The sequence below is a fragment of the Elaeis guineensis genome, chromosome 1 (assembly GCF_000442705.2).
Source record: "Elaeis guineensis isolate ETL-2024a chromosome 1, EG11, whole genome shotgun sequence".
Taxonomy (NCBI): Eukaryota; Viridiplantae; Streptophyta; class Magnoliopsida; order Arecales; family Arecaceae; genus Elaeis; species Elaeis guineensis.
The window spans coordinates 13,025,619-13,043,141 of NC_025993.2; the positions used below are offsets into that span (position 1 = coordinate 13,025,619).

General features: G+C 47.5%; 1 protein-coding gene across 1 annotated transcript in view; it reads right to left on the reverse strand.

The window, feature by feature from the left end:
* Positions 1-11,253, reverse strand: part of LOC105038056 (uncharacterized) — a 37,763-nt gene extending 26,510 nt beyond the window's left edge. The window contains exon 1 of the mRNA XM_073250789.1: positions 11,056-11,253. Within this exon, the coding sequence (XP_073106890.1) occupies positions 11,056-11,119 (64 nt within the window). The 5' untranslated portion in view covers positions 11,120-11,253. The remainder of the gene's footprint in view (positions 1-11,055) is intronic.
* Between the last annotated feature and the right edge of the window lie 6,270 nt (positions 11,254-17,523).

The following is a 17,523-nucleotide window of genomic DNA, read 5'->3' on the forward strand; positions in this document are numbered from 1 at the left end:
TTTGTGTTTATTTAGATTTTAGCATTTTCCTAAACTTCAAGTTCCAAACTTTGTAGTTTGTTCAATTGTTAAGGTGCTTCAGTAGGTATCAATTTCATTCAAATTCTGACCTCCTTTATCTTTGATAAAGCATCCTCTATTTCATTAATCAACTTATGCAGAATCTCAAAATTCAACAACTGAACACATTTATTTCCAACTTACCCAGCACTTATAACATTATCTTCAACAATTTTTCAAGATAGCCTCCTCTCGATCTTTAAATTTGTTTTTGTCCACATGTATGCTAACATACTTGACAAAGTACATCCAGTATGATCTATCCTGCCCTTTCTATTGTTTAGCTTGCTGTCGTTACCACTAAAAACCACATATCACTAGATTTCATCCTCCGTTTTGGAATTATTCTACCATTCAAATTCTCTTGGTCTTTAACATTTGTGACAATGACACAATCCTCTGACATACATGCATCATGGGCCCCATTTTTTAAATTTTAGAATTGGATACTCCAACAACTTCTCATCACATACTTAGAAACCTGAAAATATGTGCCAAAACTAAATCTCGTAATTTGTTTGCATTCCACTTTAATGGTTACCAACTTATGATCAATGATGATCTAACTACCTCACTAGTCTTCATGTTGTTATGATGACATAGCCACTAACTTAGTTGCTTGATCAGATTCTTTCATCTCATTACTTAATGCTCCTTTTATTTTTGTCAGTTGTTCCTTACCTCTTTCAAAATACTAAGAAATCCATTGATTATGAACTGATCAGTCTCATTAAGTCTGTAACTCTTCTACTTCTCCTTCCCTCTCTCTCTCTCTCATGTGTTACTTGACCAAATTCTTTCATCTCATTACTTAACACTCCTTGTATTATTGTCAGTTGATCCTTACCTTCTTCAAAAAACTAAGAAATCTATTGACTATGAACTTATCATTCTCGTTAAGCTTGTGCATCCTCTTCTTCTTCTTCTTCTTCTTCTTCTTCTCCTCCTCCTCTCCTTCTCCTCTCTCTCTCTCTCTCGTGCGTGGGTTTCTTTTTGGGGGAATGGGAGGTTCTACTCATGCATAACTACATTTGTGCCACTCATATCACTCCTAACTCAGAAGCCACTAATATATTCCTATGTCCATCTAATCTTTAGGAGAAAACATTTCCTCCAAGAAATATTCTTTGATGAACATGTCCATCAAATATTCTTTGATGAACATGTCCATCTTTTTTTTGCTTTGGTAAACATCGATTTTATTTGAAGAATACATTTTTTTCCCCCTCCATGATGCCTATATATGGTGCATAATAACTAATCATTCCCATCTAGAATTTGTTAGCTTATCAAACACTATATGTCCATAGGATCTTATTAGCATTTTTTTTTTGATGGTACTCTACAGCATTTATCACATTTCATTATCTAACAGGAGACTATTGAACATAAAGGATGCCAACGTGACCATCCAAAATTTCTTATTTCCACAAACATGGGTTGCTTCATGGTACGGTTGAAATTTAAAAAGGATAGCCAGATGGTTCACAAGGCAGCACTTGCCATCCCAAACTCCAGTTCAAATATGCATCAAGAAGTAATTTCCTTGGGATCAGTGATGATTTCCTCTTCAACCACTTCAGCAATCAAGTTTGGCAACAAGAATTAGGGTGAGGCATCAGGCATGCACTATTTCATTTAACAGAAGAAACAGATTTTGGTCTCATCGATTTATGTATTATAGATGTAACTAAAACAAAACTTAGGGACTGTCATCCAACTTCAATAAACTTCAACAAACCATACTTCAATTCATGAAGCAGGCACTGCAGAAGAGATGAAATCTTGTAGCATGAGGTTCAGGTTAAACATTTAGGAATGGAGGTCCAAAGATATCCAATATCAAATGATCTGCCAAATTTAAAGAAAACTTTATCACCATGGCAGCAAGAATCAAGAGCTCTCTTAGGGTAAGCAGTGCACAACAAGCAAAGTTCTGCCTGAGTGCACTTCTGTGAGTGTGCTAAAATTCGTGTGATCTCTTGCGCTTTTCTGCGAGCAGGTGGTGACCGTCAGGGTTGGGTGTTGAAGAAGGAGGTGAAGGGTGGAACCAGGGGTGAGAGTGGTCGATCATCATCGGAAACTGGCAAGAAGGGATGGTCCTGGGCGAGAGTAGCTCAAGGACCCCTGAGGCAGCCATTGTGGACCTTTCACAAATACTGGAGAAGGTTGAAAAACTCCAGAGCTACTTCACCAAGGTGCTCAAGTTCCCGGAGGAGGAAATGGAAGAATCAAGAAAGCAGTGGGAGAATTTTGTGGTGATCACTCGAAGCTTAGGAAGAAGGGTTCTAGTGGAGTGGCTTACGAGGGAATTCCAGCGAAAGGGCGAGCTCACCTATGAGGTGGCAGCTTATACCCTAGCTGAGGGCCATCAGCTCCCCCAGTTCTGATTGGCGGCTGATTGTGAATCTATCATCAGGGCTGGTCCTTGGTTCGTTGTCGGCCAGCTGCTAGCCCTGGAACCTCGGATGCATGATTCCATTCTAAGGACAAACATGGTGAGAAAGATGGTGGTGTGGTTGAGATTGCCAGGGCTGCCCATTGAATGTTAAAAGACGGCAAGGATCCTCGGGATTGCAGCGAAGGTAGGGAAGCCGCCAACGATGGATGATTTCACCGACCAATGCCGAAAGATAGGCTTCACCAGAATCTAGGTCGAGATCAATTTGGCTAAGCCGCCCAAGCTAGGGGTCTCAATCAAGGGAGGAAAGGGATTTTTTGGCAGCCGTTTGTGTATGAAAATGTGCCAACTGTATGCTATTTGTGCAGCTGGCAAGGGCACACCAACAACGGCTGCCATTTTCCCCCAGCTGATCCAAGCTCGAAGGGGAGTGACTGCCCCCTTCAATCGAAGAATTTTGTGGACGTGGAGGGTGGTCAGAAGTTAGAACCACAGCACACCATCGCTAATGGTGGTGGAAAAGGGTTGCGACAAGGGCTTGGATGACAGTGCAGGCAGTATTCCAACAACCACATCCCAACCACATCTTGATCCTTGGCTGATAACATCCAAACATCGGCAACCTAGGGCTCTAAGAACCGGGATGAATAAAAGGAGACCGGGTCCAACCCAAACTCCTCCAATCCCAACTCATCGTCTTCCAAGCCAAACTCGCCGAGGCAGTAACTCAGCTTTCCAGGTTCGCCACCTGACTTGGACAAGTGGCGAAAGCCATCTAAAGTCACCTGCCGCAGATCTCCGGATAAGTGGCAAGGGGAGCTCCAACTCAGTCGGGTGTAAGCAGGCAAGTCCAGGTCAATTGATGGGGGGCCCTTCGAGGTCCTGTTGGATGTGGGCCTAGGGGAGATGTTGTGGACCCGAGCCAAGAGAGACCCAAGCCCATTTGATCTTTTGATGCGGAGGTAGGCTGTCCAAGTCTGAAGAGGACCTAGAGCCCAAGCCCCAAGGCCCAAAAACACCCAGCCTTGCCTGGCTCACCAGGCCCGAGCTTCCATGGATCGAGCGAGCCTAAGCCGATCGCAAGTGTTGGAGCTAGATAAAGAAGGAGATCAGGATCGAAGGAGATGGTTCCCCTCATCACCTAAGGTAGCCATCATCGAAAAAGATGAAAGCACATAGCCTGTGGGGGGGTGTGCCACCGCTTGAAAGGGTGCAGTGCTGGCACCCAACCCTTCTATCGATGGTGTGCCAGCAATGGGTGGCGACTCCTCACCCAATTGGTCTTTGAAGCCTTCATCTACGGACGACAGGAAGCAATCTAGCACTAGCAGGGAGGGGCGGCTATCGAACGGTGGTCAATGGCTGGCAGCTTGTGATGTTGTCATGGACGACAATGGTGGCTCTTCAATCCAATATAAGGGATCGGCCGATCCAGATGGTGGGGTGGGTGTCCAATCGGATCAGCTGAGACTGCTTAGTGAAGATGAACTTGGTCGAATAGTGGCCTGCTTACAGGGGTGTGAAAAGGGTGGGGATAATTTGAAGGTGCTCTTGGAAAGGGAGACATTGGAGAGAGATGGCCATGGTGTTGGTTCTGGGGATCCAGCCCGCATCCCTTTATCGCTCCCTTGATGAAGATCTTAGCATGGAACACCCCAGGGGCGAGAAGCCCTCCGTTTCTACTTTTTGAAGATTGATGCAGCAGCATAGCTCGGATATTTGTGTCCTCCTGAAGACCCACCTATCGAGCATCAATTTAACCCGAGCTCGGCACCATTTTCTATTGTCTTGGGGGTTCTGTGACATTGAGGCTCTGAGCCTTTCAAGGAGAATTATAACAGTGTGGAGGAACGGTGTAGCTGGTGTGAATGACTTCCATAAGAGTAATCAGCACGTTGTCATTGTAACTACTAAAGCTAATGAATCTCCTTGGTAATTATCTGGTGTTTATGCTAGTAATAGGAAGAGGCGCATGCTTTGGGATGAAGTTCTAGATTAGTAGAGCGCGATGTTCCTTCTTTGATCACTGGTGGCTTCAATTGCATTGATGGGCCCCAGCAGAAAAAGGGGGATGGCCCTTCTCGGACACCATTGAGACTAGGAGTTCCAAGAGTTCATAATGACGAATGATCTGGTGGACGTAGGGTGCTCAGGTCCCAAGTTTCCTTGGTGCAACAATCACAAGATGGGGCTTGGGTGTGGAGGCGGATCGATAGAACTTTTGCTACCACTAGTTGGATTCATCTCTTCCCGAGCCACCAGGTATGCCACCTTCCGAGGATTACATCGAATCGTTGCTCTGTTCCAATCGGCATTAATACTCCTTTCTCTCATCGGAACCCATTTCAGTTTGCAAAGTTTTGGTTCTCGTTCCTCCGATCGTGGAATATGATGCAAGAGGTCTGGAGGTTACCAATATGAGGTGACACCAAGTACCAGGTGACTCAGAGATTGGCACTAACAAAATGCATACTCAAATGATGGAATTGGGTTGAGGTTAGCAACATCTTCAGAAGGCTAGAGGAGGTTGAAGCTGCTATCTCCGAGCTCCAGTTTAGGAGAGGATCGGGAGGGAGGACTTATTAAGGAAGATTTGGTGGACCTTTAGGGACATCTCTTTATGCACCACTCTCTCTTGCAGTAATAAGAGATTCTTCGGAGGCACAAGTCGATGGTACAATAGATCAAGGAAAATAATAGAAACACAAGATTCTTTCATCAATCTACAAACATCAGAAGACACAAGAACCAGATCCAGACTTTGAGAAACAATAGTGGGCAGTGGGTTGACAGCATGGAGGATGTCGACAAGGAGATCCTCAACTTCTTCAAATCGAGATGAACGGTCAGCCTGGATGGGGATAGCTTTTTTATGTGCCCGACACCGCCTAACCAGATCTTGGATCAAGAGAATGCTGTGTTGACTAGGGCTGTGTCGACTGAGGAGTTTTAGGGGATGATTTGACCTACGACGGAGGATAAAGCACCTGGATCGAATGATTTTCCTTCTTTTTTCTTCAAGTGGTATTGGGTCATCATCACAGACGAGGTGGTGGAGGCTATCCAGCAGTTTTTTACCACCAGATTAATGCTTAAGGCATGGAAGAGAACTTTCATTGCTCTACTCCCAAAGCGGCAAGATGCTTCGAAGCCAAATCATTTCAGATCGATTAGCTTGTGCACTATACTTTATATGAGGCCTGTGCCAAGATCATGGTGGGTAGAATGCAACCGATTCTTCTCCATCTCACCAGTCCAAAGCAGCGAGCCTTTCTTGGTAGTTGGAGCATCTTTGATAATATGCTGATTGCCCAAGAGTTCATGCATGACCTATAAAGAGCTCCAACTCAATGTTGTCTCATGGTTGTCAAACTTGATATGGAGAGAGCTTATGACTGCCATGTCCTAGCAATTCCTCAGACGTGCTCTGGGGTTTTGACTTCCACAGCAGTTGGATTAGTTGGATCACGGGATGCATCTGTACGCCAACCTTTGCCATCCTGATCAACGGCACCCCGACAGATTTCTTCTAATCCACTGTTGACTTTTGCCAAGGTTGCCCCCTATTACCCTACTTATTTATCATTTGTACTAATGCTTTGTCCCACTGCATCCCTGAAGGAGTTTTAGATCCCTATGTGCTGGCGTCAAGTGCTCAACCTATCTCGCATTTGCTCTTTACAGATGATTGTCTTCTGATGGATCAGACTTCTATCCAAAATGCGGTTGGCTTCACGAGAATCTTGAAGAATACTACCTGATTTCTGGGCAAAAGATAAATCTGCTCACGTCTATAGTGTATTTCAGCACAAAAAACAATTTTCAATTGAAGCTGGCAATTAGAAATCAGCTAGGCATCATGGAGCAGTGCAGGGTCTGGCGCTATTTGGGCGTTCTCATCAGGGGGTGGAGGTTGTAGAGGGTGGAGTGCTCGATAATGGAGCAGTTAGTTCGAAAGAGGCTTGAGGGCTGGTAGACAAGCTTGTTGTCAATGATGGGTAGAGTCACTCTGATGAGATATGTTATTAGTTCAGTTGCCATGTATCTTCTGTCTAACACTTCTGACCTGCTTGACAAAGCTTGAGCAAATGTTCAAAAGGTTCCTATGGGGCTCGCACTAGAGTCAAGGTAGTGTATACCTCGTTGATGGGGGTGATTTACCAACTCATAGAGATAGGGGCCTTTGTATTTAGTCGTTGCCGATCCGATATGAGGCATGCCACGTGGTCCCTTCTCTAGCCTAATAATTTTTGGACCATGGTGATGAGGGCCAAGTATGGCCCATGGACTTCTTTGAGTAGCAATTCGCATAGGCATGGCAGCTCATTCATCTAGAGGGAGGCCTGGGCCAATGCTCCATGAGTAATGGACCATGTCGGATGGTTGTTAGGGGATGGACTGACCATGGACCTCTTGCAGGATCCATGGATTGTTCATCTCCCACTAAGTCGCTTGCCGACCTTCGTCGATGTCAAGGTTGGAGAGGCTATGCGGGTTTGCGATTTACTCCATCCTGTCGGGAGGGGCTGGAATACTGATGTGGTGACTGACTTTTTTGGTGCTCAGCTGGCTGAGCAAGTCTTTTCATAGGTCATCCCCATTCATGGAGGTCAAGACATAAGAGTTTGAAGATTGTCATGCACTTCAAGGATTGTGGTTGGTGACCTCTACATCCTGTACAAGAGGGAGCCAATCAGACAGCTAGATGGTACTTGCATTTGGAGACTCGCAGTGCACTCGAGAGTCAGTCTATTCATCTAGAAGGTTATGTAGGGTCGCCTCCCGACTAGGGTGATGCTAAGTGACAGAGCATGGACCTACCATCCATCCATCCATGCTACAGGGTGGATGATGAGATAATGGGGCACATCTCGTTCTAGTGTCAGAGTGCTGCTCAGGTTTGGCATTTGACCAACTTCCTCACAACAGTCCAAATGGCGGCACTGATGCAAGCCTTCTTCGATGCTTTGTATTGGAGCATAGGTATCGAGGTTGCCAGACAGTCCAATATTAGAGCCACTTATATTGCTTACCATACCTGATTGTTTAGAAACAGCATTGTCTTTGAATCAAGGAGGCAGCCAGTGAGATTCATCCTAGAGAGAGCTATGAGACAAGCTGATGAGATGATTCACCCATCCATGACTACCACAGCCTTGCTAGACTCACATACCTAGGATTTCCTCTCTGCTCCTATAGCGACTCGATTGGTGTTCATTACTTAGGAGCCCCTAGAAATAGGGGCAAATGATGCAAGGTTTATGGTTTGTGGGTCGGATTCCAGGATGGTGGCTATGAGCGATGATCACACTTTTGAGTCCACTATTCCTAAAGCTAAGTTGTGGGCAACCTGGGCCGGCATCGTATATATGAGATAGACCCTGGAGGCCGAACATCTTATTATCAAAGGCAGCTCAACCACAATCATACGTTGGATTTAGAGGCAAATGAGAGTCATAGCCATGCATCCGCTCCTTTGCAACATTTGGAGACTGCTACATGGGTGCACCTTTGTCAACATCAAGCATATTTATCGAAAGGCAAACAATGCTGTTAACTGGGTCGCTTCCTATGTTGCGGAGCATTCAAGAGATGTTTTATGGATTGAGGCAAGAGGGGGCTCTGGCACCCTCCATGTCATTTTACTTTCTGATCCTCTTGATTGTATTTATACTACATGTATATGAATGTTCCGCCTAATCAAAAAAAAAAATCATCTCCTCTTCTTAATAGGTTCTTGTCTTAGAAATTAAGTTTTATCATATCCAATCAAGCTACTGACATTCCATCTGACAAGGTCTCAAATATTCGATGCTCTATGAGTGCATAGAAAACATATTATCAAAGTATGCCTCATATCTAGAATTAAGCAATAGAATCCTTATAATGTCTATGCAAGAATTTGACCTACCAATTTGTCCTAATAAGGTCAAAGGATATCTAATATCAAATGATTAGTATCATTTTAAAGAAAACTTTATTGTCATGGTAGCAAGTATCAAGAAATCATCCCCTCTTCCTAATAGCTTCTTGTCTTAGAAATTAAGTTTCGCTGCATCCAATCAAGCTACTAACATTCTGTCTAACTAATGTCTCAAAAACTAGATGCTCTATAAGTGACTAGAAAACCCATTATTAAAATATGCCTCCTCAAGAAGTCATTTGTAGAATCAAGCAAGAGGGGCGTTATGATGTCTGTGCAAGAATTTGACCTACAATTTGTCTGAATAAGTCAGAAGATATCTAATATCAAATGATCGGTCCAAATTAAAGAAACCTTTATCATCATGGTAACAAGAATCAAGAAATCATCTCCTCTTCCTAGTATGTTTTTGTCTTAAAAATTAAGTTGTTTCGTATTCAATCAAGCTGCTAACATTCAGACTGAGATCTAAAATATTAGATGCTGTATGAGTGCATAGAAAACTTATTATCAAAATACGCCTTATAAAGAAGTCATTTCTAGAATCAAGCAAGAGGGTCCTTATAATGTCTATGCAAGAATTTCACCTGCCAACTTGTCCTAATAAAGTCAAGAGATATATGATATCAAATGATCAGTCCCATGTAAAGAAAACTTTATTGTCATGGTAGCAAGAATCAAGAGATCATCCCCTCTTCTTAGAGAAATTATTGGTTAAAATGGTTCTACCACGTGTACATTAGACCATCCAATAACAAACCAACACATCATCTATTAGTGGAAAAAGTTGCACTGTTGTCCAAACTTGATTGAGAATTTTAAATAAAAAAGTTTCACTGTTAAATATGAATGGCAAGCTAATTACTTTTACTGCTTTGAATAGAAAAAAGTTCACTTTCTTGGATGGTGTGCTGGCTTGGCATTGGATTGTCTGAGATACATGTGGCAGAACCATTCCAATCATAATTTCTCCTCTTCTTAGTAGGTTCTTGTCTTAGAAACAATGTTTTGTTGTATCCAATCAAGCTACTGACACTCTGTCTGATTGAGGTTTCAAATACTAGATGCACTATGAGTGACTAGAAAACCCATTATCAAAATATGCCTCATAAAAATGTCATTTCTAGAATCAAGCAAGAGGGTCTTCATAATGTATATGCAAGAATTTAACCTACCAATCTGTCCTAATAAGGTCAAAAGATATCTCATATCAAATGATCAGTCCCATTTAAAGAAACCTTTATAGTCATGGTATCAAGAATCAAGAAATCATCCTCTCTTCTTAGTAGGTTCTTGTCTTAGGAAATTAAATTCTATCATCCAATCAAACTACTGACATTTCTTCTGACTGAGCTACCAAAGACTAGATGCTCTACAAGTAACTAGAAAAACCATTATCAAAATATGCCTCGAAAAGAAGTCATTTCTAAAATCAAGCAAGAGAACCCCCATAATGTTTGTGCAAGAATTTGACCTACAATTTGTCCTAATAAGATCAAAAGATATATAATATCAAATGATCAGTCCTATTTAAAGAAACCTTGATTGTCATGGTAGCAAGAATCAAGAAATCATCCCCTCTTCTTAGTAGGTTCTTGTCTTAGAAATTAAGTTATGTCACATCCAATCAAGCTACTAACGTTTCTTCTGACTGAGGCTTCATATACTAGATGCTCTATGAGTGACTAGAAAACCCATTACTAGAATAGAATATGCCTCATAAAGAAATCATTTCTAGAATCCAGCAAGAGGGTCCTTAATATGTCTGTTCAAGAATTTGACCTACAATTTGTCCTAATAAGGTCAAAAAATATCTTATATCAAATGATCAATCCCATCTGAGGAAAACTTGTCATGGTATCAAGAATCAAGAAATCATCCCCCCTTCTTAGTGGGTTGTTGTCTCAGAAATTAAATTGTGTCATATCCAATCAAGGTACGGACATTCCATCTGACTGAGGTCCCAAATACTAGATGCTCTACAAGTGACAAGAAAACCCATTATCAAAATATGCCTCATAAAGAAGCCGTTTACAGAATCAAGCAAGAGGGTCCTTATAATATCTGCACAAGAAATTGACCTACAATTTGTCCTAATAAGGTCAAAAGATATCTAATATCAAATGATCAGTCCCATTTAAAGAAAACTTTGTTGTCATGGTATCAAGAATAAAGAAAGCTCCCTCTTCTAGGTAGCTTCTTGTCCTAGAAATTAAATTGCCATATCCAATCAAGCTACGGACATTCTGTCAAAGGTCTCAAACGTTAGATGCTCTACGAGCGAACAGAAAAGCCCATTATCCAAAAATGCTTCATAAAGAAGTCATTTATAAAATCAAACACGAGGGTCGCAATAATGTCTGCAATAATTTGACCTACCACCAGTTCAGGACAGCAGAAGGGAAGTACCACATGCCTTCCAAGAGTGTTTCTTGGATTATTAACAGTTCTAACCAATAGATAGGCGAAAATTTTACAAACCCTAACAAAGCCACCACGGCATACTGAGAGACCCATGATTAAAACTTGAAAGAAAGAAATCAATTGCCCTTCCTCTACCATAATGCCACTTTCTACTTCTCTTGAAAAAGATAAAGAAGAGCAACAAGGGACAAACGAAACAAATCCGATTGGGTACCGAATTAAGGAGATTGAGCGAGAGAAAACGCACCGGATTTGAGGAAATCTAAGAAAGCGAGAACGATTCGACGGGCGGTGGGAGAGTCGGACCTCATCTTTGCCCCTTCGGTCTTAGTTCTTCGCCTTCTTCCCTATCGAGTGGGAAAAGGAGAGAAGAGGAAGAAGGCGAGCTGGCGGCCGCAATTCTTTTCGTCTTCGCCAAGGGCAGCGAACGAGAGACGCGGGCCCACGAGGGGGCAGGAGTCTCTCTAATTGCGAATTTTTTATCCATTTATTATTAATTTTAAAATAATTTATCAAAATAATATTTTTTAAAAAATATTTATCAATTTATTATCCATAAAAAAAATCATTCCATGATAGAATGACTTTAAGTACCACCTGAATCACCTTCCATATTATATAGGAGATGAGTCAACCAACGAAAAACCGCCCTTTGGAAGGACGACTCTATGAGTCGAAAGGACGACTCTCAAGAGACTTAGACAAAAAAAAAAAAAAAAATCTCTCGACTTAGGGAAAAACATTGGGTCCCCCTCCTCCCTACATGATCTTTTCCTCTTGGTCCCTCCTCCTCCCCGCGCGATCTTTCTCTCTCGATCACCCCCTCCTCCCTGCACGACCTATCGCTCGGTCCCCCTCCTCCCCGCGCGATCTCTCCCTCTTGATCCCCTTCCTCCCCGCACGAACCCCGCCACTTCCTCTTGGTCCCCGACACAGACGCCCCCACTGCTCCTCTCGATCCCCGATGCAAACGGCCCCGTCGCTCCTCTCAATCCCTGATGCAAATGCTCCCACCTCAGTTCCCTGCGACCATCCATCCCCCTCCTCTCCGGTGGCCCTCCCTCCTCTCGGCGCGAGAACCCTGGCCCCTCCCTGCTCGGTCCTCTGTCCCCGGCTCTTCCTTTTCTCTCGACCCGCCCCCCTCCTCCTCCCCAATGTACCTCCCCAGCATACTGTCACCGGCATTCCTCGGTGCGCCGTCCCACCCCCATTTAGAGACTCAAGGATATTTTTTTATTTTTTTAATTTTTATAATTTATTTTTTTATTTGAATTATAATTTTATTTTTATAATATTTATTTATAATTTTACAACGGAAGATAATTTGTATAGGAGCAAGGCAATTTAACGTAAATGTTGGTGCAAAAATCCGCCTGCGCCGGAGAAGCTGGAGTTGAGGAAGCCGCGGTCGCCGCCGGGACCTGCAAGAGAAGTCTAAACCGGAGGTGGGGTTGCTCCGGCAAGACCCTCCGACGCTCAAGTCAGTTCTCTGCCTCAACAAGAATGGAGTGCTCGAACGGAGAATTTAGCAGAGTTTTGAGATAAGGCAAAAAAGCTTAAAGAATAACGTATCTGAGTCCCCCTTTTATAGGCGGGGGAGGCAATGGACTGATGGCGACGTTTGTAACCGCCTGGTAGTGGGCCGCTCGTGGTCAGGGAAATTGATTGCGGAAGATAGTGGGGTAGACCCATGGCCATCACCCCAGCCCGCCACGTAGGGCCTACTGCAGGTAGTGGAGCGGCGTCCGTTGCTGCTAGTTGTCAGCAAGTAGTGGGATCGTGCAGCACCTGCCGCAGGGAGCGGGGCAACATCATAGCCGCTGACACAGCATGTCAGAGGGTAGTGGGATCGTGCAGCACCTGTCGCAGGAGGGGGTGGAACCGCGGGGAATCCGCTACAGGAAGTGGAACAGGATCATGGCAGTTATTGTTATCTGCCAAGGGACACGGATCTGTTGATCAAGGCTCGGCAGTGGTCGGAGTTCGGCCTTTGTAGGAGTCCGGGAGGAGTCCCCCTTTCGGACGAGTCGCGGGTGGAGTAGGGATCCGGATGGAGCCACCCTGCTGTCGATGGCAGAGCCGGCTTCCGTAGGAGTCCGGGCGGAGCCGTTCTGCTGTTGAAGGAGGAGTCCGGCTCCCGTAGGAGTCCGGGCGGAGCCGTTCTGCTGTTGATGGAGGAGCCCGGCTCCCGTAGGAGTCCGGGCGGAGCTGCGCTGATGTCGTCGGCGGAGCCCGGCTCCCGTAGGAGTCCGGGCGGAGCTGCGCTGCAAACAAAGTCAAGGGTGAAGTCCGGCTCTGATAGGAGTCCGGATTGAGCTTACCAGCAATTGATATTGGGAGCGGAGCCCGGCTCCCGTAGGAGTCCGGGCGGAGCCGTTCTGCTGTTGAAGGAGGAGCCCGGCTCCCGTAGGAGTCCGGGCGGAGCTGCACTTGCTGTTGAAGGAGGAGCCCGGCTCCCGTAGGAGTCCGGCGGAGCTGCGCTGATGTCATCGGCGGAGCCCGGCTCCCGTAGGAGTCCGGGCGGAGCTGCGCTGCAAACAAAGTCAAGGGTGAAGTCCGGCTCTGATAGGAGTCCGGATTGAGCTTACCAGCAATTGATATTGAGAGCGGAGCCCGGCTCCCGTAGGAGTCCGGGCAGAGCTGTTTTGATGTTGGCGGCAGAGCCCGGCTCCCGTAGGAGTCCGGGCGGAGCTGCACTTGCTGTTGGGGGAGCCCGGCTCCCGTAGGAGTCCGGGCGGAGCTGCACTGGTGTCGTCGGCGGAGCCCGGCTCCCGTAGGAGTCCGGGCGGAGCTGCGCTACAAACAAAGTCAAGGGTGAAGTCCGGCTCTGATAGGAGTCCGGATTGAGCTTACCAGCAATTGATATTGGGAGCGGAGCCCGGCTCCCGTAGGAGTCCGGGCAGAGCTGTTTTGATGTTGGGCAGAGCCCGGCTCCCGTAGGAGTCCGGGCGGAGCTGCACTTGCTGTTGAAGGAGGAGCCCGGCTCCCGTAGGAGTCCGGGCGGAGCTGCGCTGTGTCGTCGGCGGAGCCCGGCTCCCGTAGGAGTCCGGGCGGAGCTGCGCTGCAAACAAAGTCAAGGGTGAAGTCCGGCTCTGATAGGAGTCCGGGGCCAGAGCTGTTTTGATGTTGGCGGCGGAGCCCGGCTCCCGTAGGAGTCGGGCGGAGCTGCACTTGCTGATGTCGGTGGAGCCCGGCTCCCGTAGGAGTCTGGGCGGAGCTGCGCTGATGTCGTCGGCGGAGCCCGGCTCCCGTAGGAGTCCGGGCGGTGCTGCACTTGCTGATGGCGGCGGAGCCTGGCTCCCGTAGGAGTCCGGACGGAGCTGCGCTGATGTCGTCGGCGGAGCCCGGCTCCCGTAGGAGTCCGGGCGGAGTTGCACTTGCTGATGGCGGTTCCGCCGTGGGTTCCGGCTGTGGGTATTTTATACCCAACACCAGTCCCCCTACATCCGAGTTTTGAATTTCAAACGAAGGAAGTACACAAAAGTACAGCCGAAACCGTCCCTTCGAATCTTGCGCACTGCCGCCCCTATTAAATGCGCGCACGTCAGAGTCCGCTTTTCGGTGAAGGTGACTTAAGAGTCTTTTCGGAACCCCCGCTGAAACGCGATCCTAAGCGTCGTTTGCGGGAATTCGTGAGCGGTCAACCCTCGATGGCGGTGAAGGGGATAAGCGCGCCACGCGGCACACCTTAGTTGGCCCAAGAGTACCCGCCGCCATAACTGCGCCAGGATCCATCGGCTATTTAAACCCCTCGGCCCCTTCGTAGCTTCATTCTGGCGTTGTTCTTTCATCTGAGAGCCCTGCTTCCCTCGCCCCAGTCCCTGTCTCCTTCCCTTAAACCATGTTGTCTACTTGGGAGGCTGTCCTCGAGGGAATTCTTAGGGTTTGGAGGAAAGAGAGAAGGAGAATGGCGGCCGGTGAGAATCTCCGTCGCTCTAAAGGGAGCCCAAGGAAGAATTCCTTCAACAACAGGGGTTTAATAACGGGGGCTGTCGGGGAAGCTATTCTGCCCGCGAGTCTCGGGGCAGCAAGGCGGGGTGATACCGGTCAAGAGGGCAGAGTAGACGTCACAAGCCATGACGGGATCCTTGACGCCGTCGGGGCCGAGAGACCAGAGGCGGTCGACGTTGACGGTGGGGCAGTAGAACTTGTTGCGGGGGCGGTGGAAGTAACGCATGCTGACCTTGCAGAGTGTCTCGGGTGGCGGCCGTCTTTGCCCCCTCTGCCTCCGGGGATTTACCCCACCCCTCTTCTGCCAAGGTTGGGACCTCGGAACAGAATGAGGCGAGATGGGCGAGAGCTGTTACACACACTGGTGAATGCGATTGAGAAGGATAGAGACGGAGTTCGCAGCTCGGAGCAGTCTCCGGTTCGTCCTGCCCGAACCGTGCCCGCGATACGTGCGATGACGTGTATCTTCTTTTTTCCTGACCCACCGGGTCCTGTAATGTGTATTTCTGTTAAATGAAAAAGTAATTTCAGTACCTTGTTTGCATCTTGTGTTAAATAGTTGTCTGCCGGACTTCTTCGTTTTCCTTTCGTTCTCTTTGTCTGTGTTACGTTGTTTAAAGGTCGTCGGCGACTTTTTCAGTTCACGTGGGGTCGTCATTTGCCGAGCTTCTTTTCGGCTTTTGTGCCGTTCGGGGATACCCACTTGTCGGGTTCGCCTGGATTCTTCTCCGTTGAAGTCGGGGCTAAGTTCGGCTCCCTTGATAGTCCGAACGGAGAAGCCCTCCGGGAGTTGGAGTAACTCGATTCTCGTGAGAGCCAGGGCAAAGTTTTTCTGCAATCAAAGTTATAAGTAATGTCCAGCTTCCGTAGAAGTCCGGGCGGAGTTGTCCTGCAGCTGTCGTTGGCGGTGGAGCCCGGCTCTCATAGGAGTCTGGGTGAAGCCGTCTTAGCGGCGGAACCCGGCTCCCGTAGGAGTCTGGGTGAAGGTTTCTTGGCGGCTGAACCCGGCTCCCGTAGGAGTCCGGGTGAAGTCTTCTTTGCATAGGGACCCGGCTCCGTAGGAGTCCGGGCGAAGTCTTTTTTTTTTTTTTTTTTGCGGCGGAACCCGGCTCCCGTAGGAGTCCGGGTGAAGTCTTCTTGGCGTAGGGACCCGGCTCCCGTAGGAGTCCGGGTCTTTCACTTTGCTCATGTCAGGACGAGGTTCTCCTCCTGTTCCTACAGGGCTGCGGGGGCACATATGGGCGTTGCAAGGCCTCTCCCCCCATCCGGTCTAAAAGAACCGGGCCTTCGACTTTGCTCAAGTTAGGGCGAGGTTCTCCTCCTGTCCCTAACAGGGCTGTGGGGGCATATATGGGCGTTGCAAGGCCTCTCCCCCCATCCGGTCTAAAAGAATCGGGCCTTCGACTTTGCTCAAGTTAGGGCGAGGTTCTCCTCCTGTCCCTAACAGGGCTGTGGGGGCACATATGGACGTTGCAAGGCCTCTCCCCCCATCCGGTCTAAAAGAACCAGGCCTTCGACTTTGCTCAAGTTAGGGCGAGGTTCTCCTCCTGTCCCTAACAGGGCTGTGGGGGCACATATGGGCGTTGCAAGGCCTTCCCCCCATCCGGTCTAAAAGAACCGGGCCTTCGACTTTGCTCAAGTTAGGACGAGGTTCTCCTCCTGTCCCTAACAGGGCTGTGGGGGCACATATGGGCGTTGCAAGGCCTCTCCCCCCATCCGGTCTAAAAGAATCGGGCCTTCGACTTTTATAAGGTTGCCCTCTCGTTTTTGATACCGTCTGCTTGAATTATCCTAAGACAAATGGGCATGCATTTTTTTTTTTTTTTTTGTCAGGACGAAATCACTGGTAGTACATCCGTAAGTTTTCTGAGCTCCACGGTCGCGGGAGGTCAGCTCCCCCGAGTTCCCTGAGATAATAAGTTCCAGGTCGGACTACTTCCTTGACCTCATAAGGTCCTTCCCAGTTTGGGGCGAGCTTCCCCTGGCCCTGAGGTTGTGAGACAGCAGCTCGTTGGAGCACTAGATCCCCTGCTTTGAATGCTTTGTTCTTCACCCGGGCGTTGTAATATCGGGCAACTTTCTGTCTGTAGGCTGCCATTCGAACCTGAGCAATCTCCCGCCTTTCTTCCAGTAGGTCGAGGTTGGCTCTGAGACTTTGCGCGTTTTGAGGTTCGTCGAATGTCACGACTCGTGCCGACGGGAGTTTAAGCTCGATCGGGATGACGGCTTCCGTACCAAAGGCTAGAGCAAAGGGAGTCTCTCCTGTAGGCAGCCTCTGGGTGGTCCGATAAGCCCATAGCACATGATAAAGTTCGTCCGCCCAAGTCCCTTTTGCTCTTTCGAGCCTGGTCTTAATCCCCTGCAAAAGGGTTCTGTTTGTTACCTCGGCTTCGCCGTTCGCCTGGGGATGGGCCACTGACGTGAATTTGTGGGAGATGTTTAGGTCTTCACAGAATTCAGCAAATCTGGCTCCCGCGAATTGCCGTCCATTATCAGTGATGAGGGTTCTAGGCAAACCGAACCTGCACACGATCGATTTTCAGACGAAATCCTGCACTTTCGCTTCTGTGATTTTGGCTAGTGGCTCGGCCTCGACCCATTTGGTGAAGTAGTCGATCGCTATAAGGAGGAATTTCCTTTGACCAGACGCCATGGGAAAGGGGCCAAGAATATCCATTCCCCATTGCGCAAAAGGTCATGGGGCGCTCAAGGGTGTAAGCTCAGTAGCAGGCTGTCTCTGGACGTTGGCGTACCTCTGGCATCG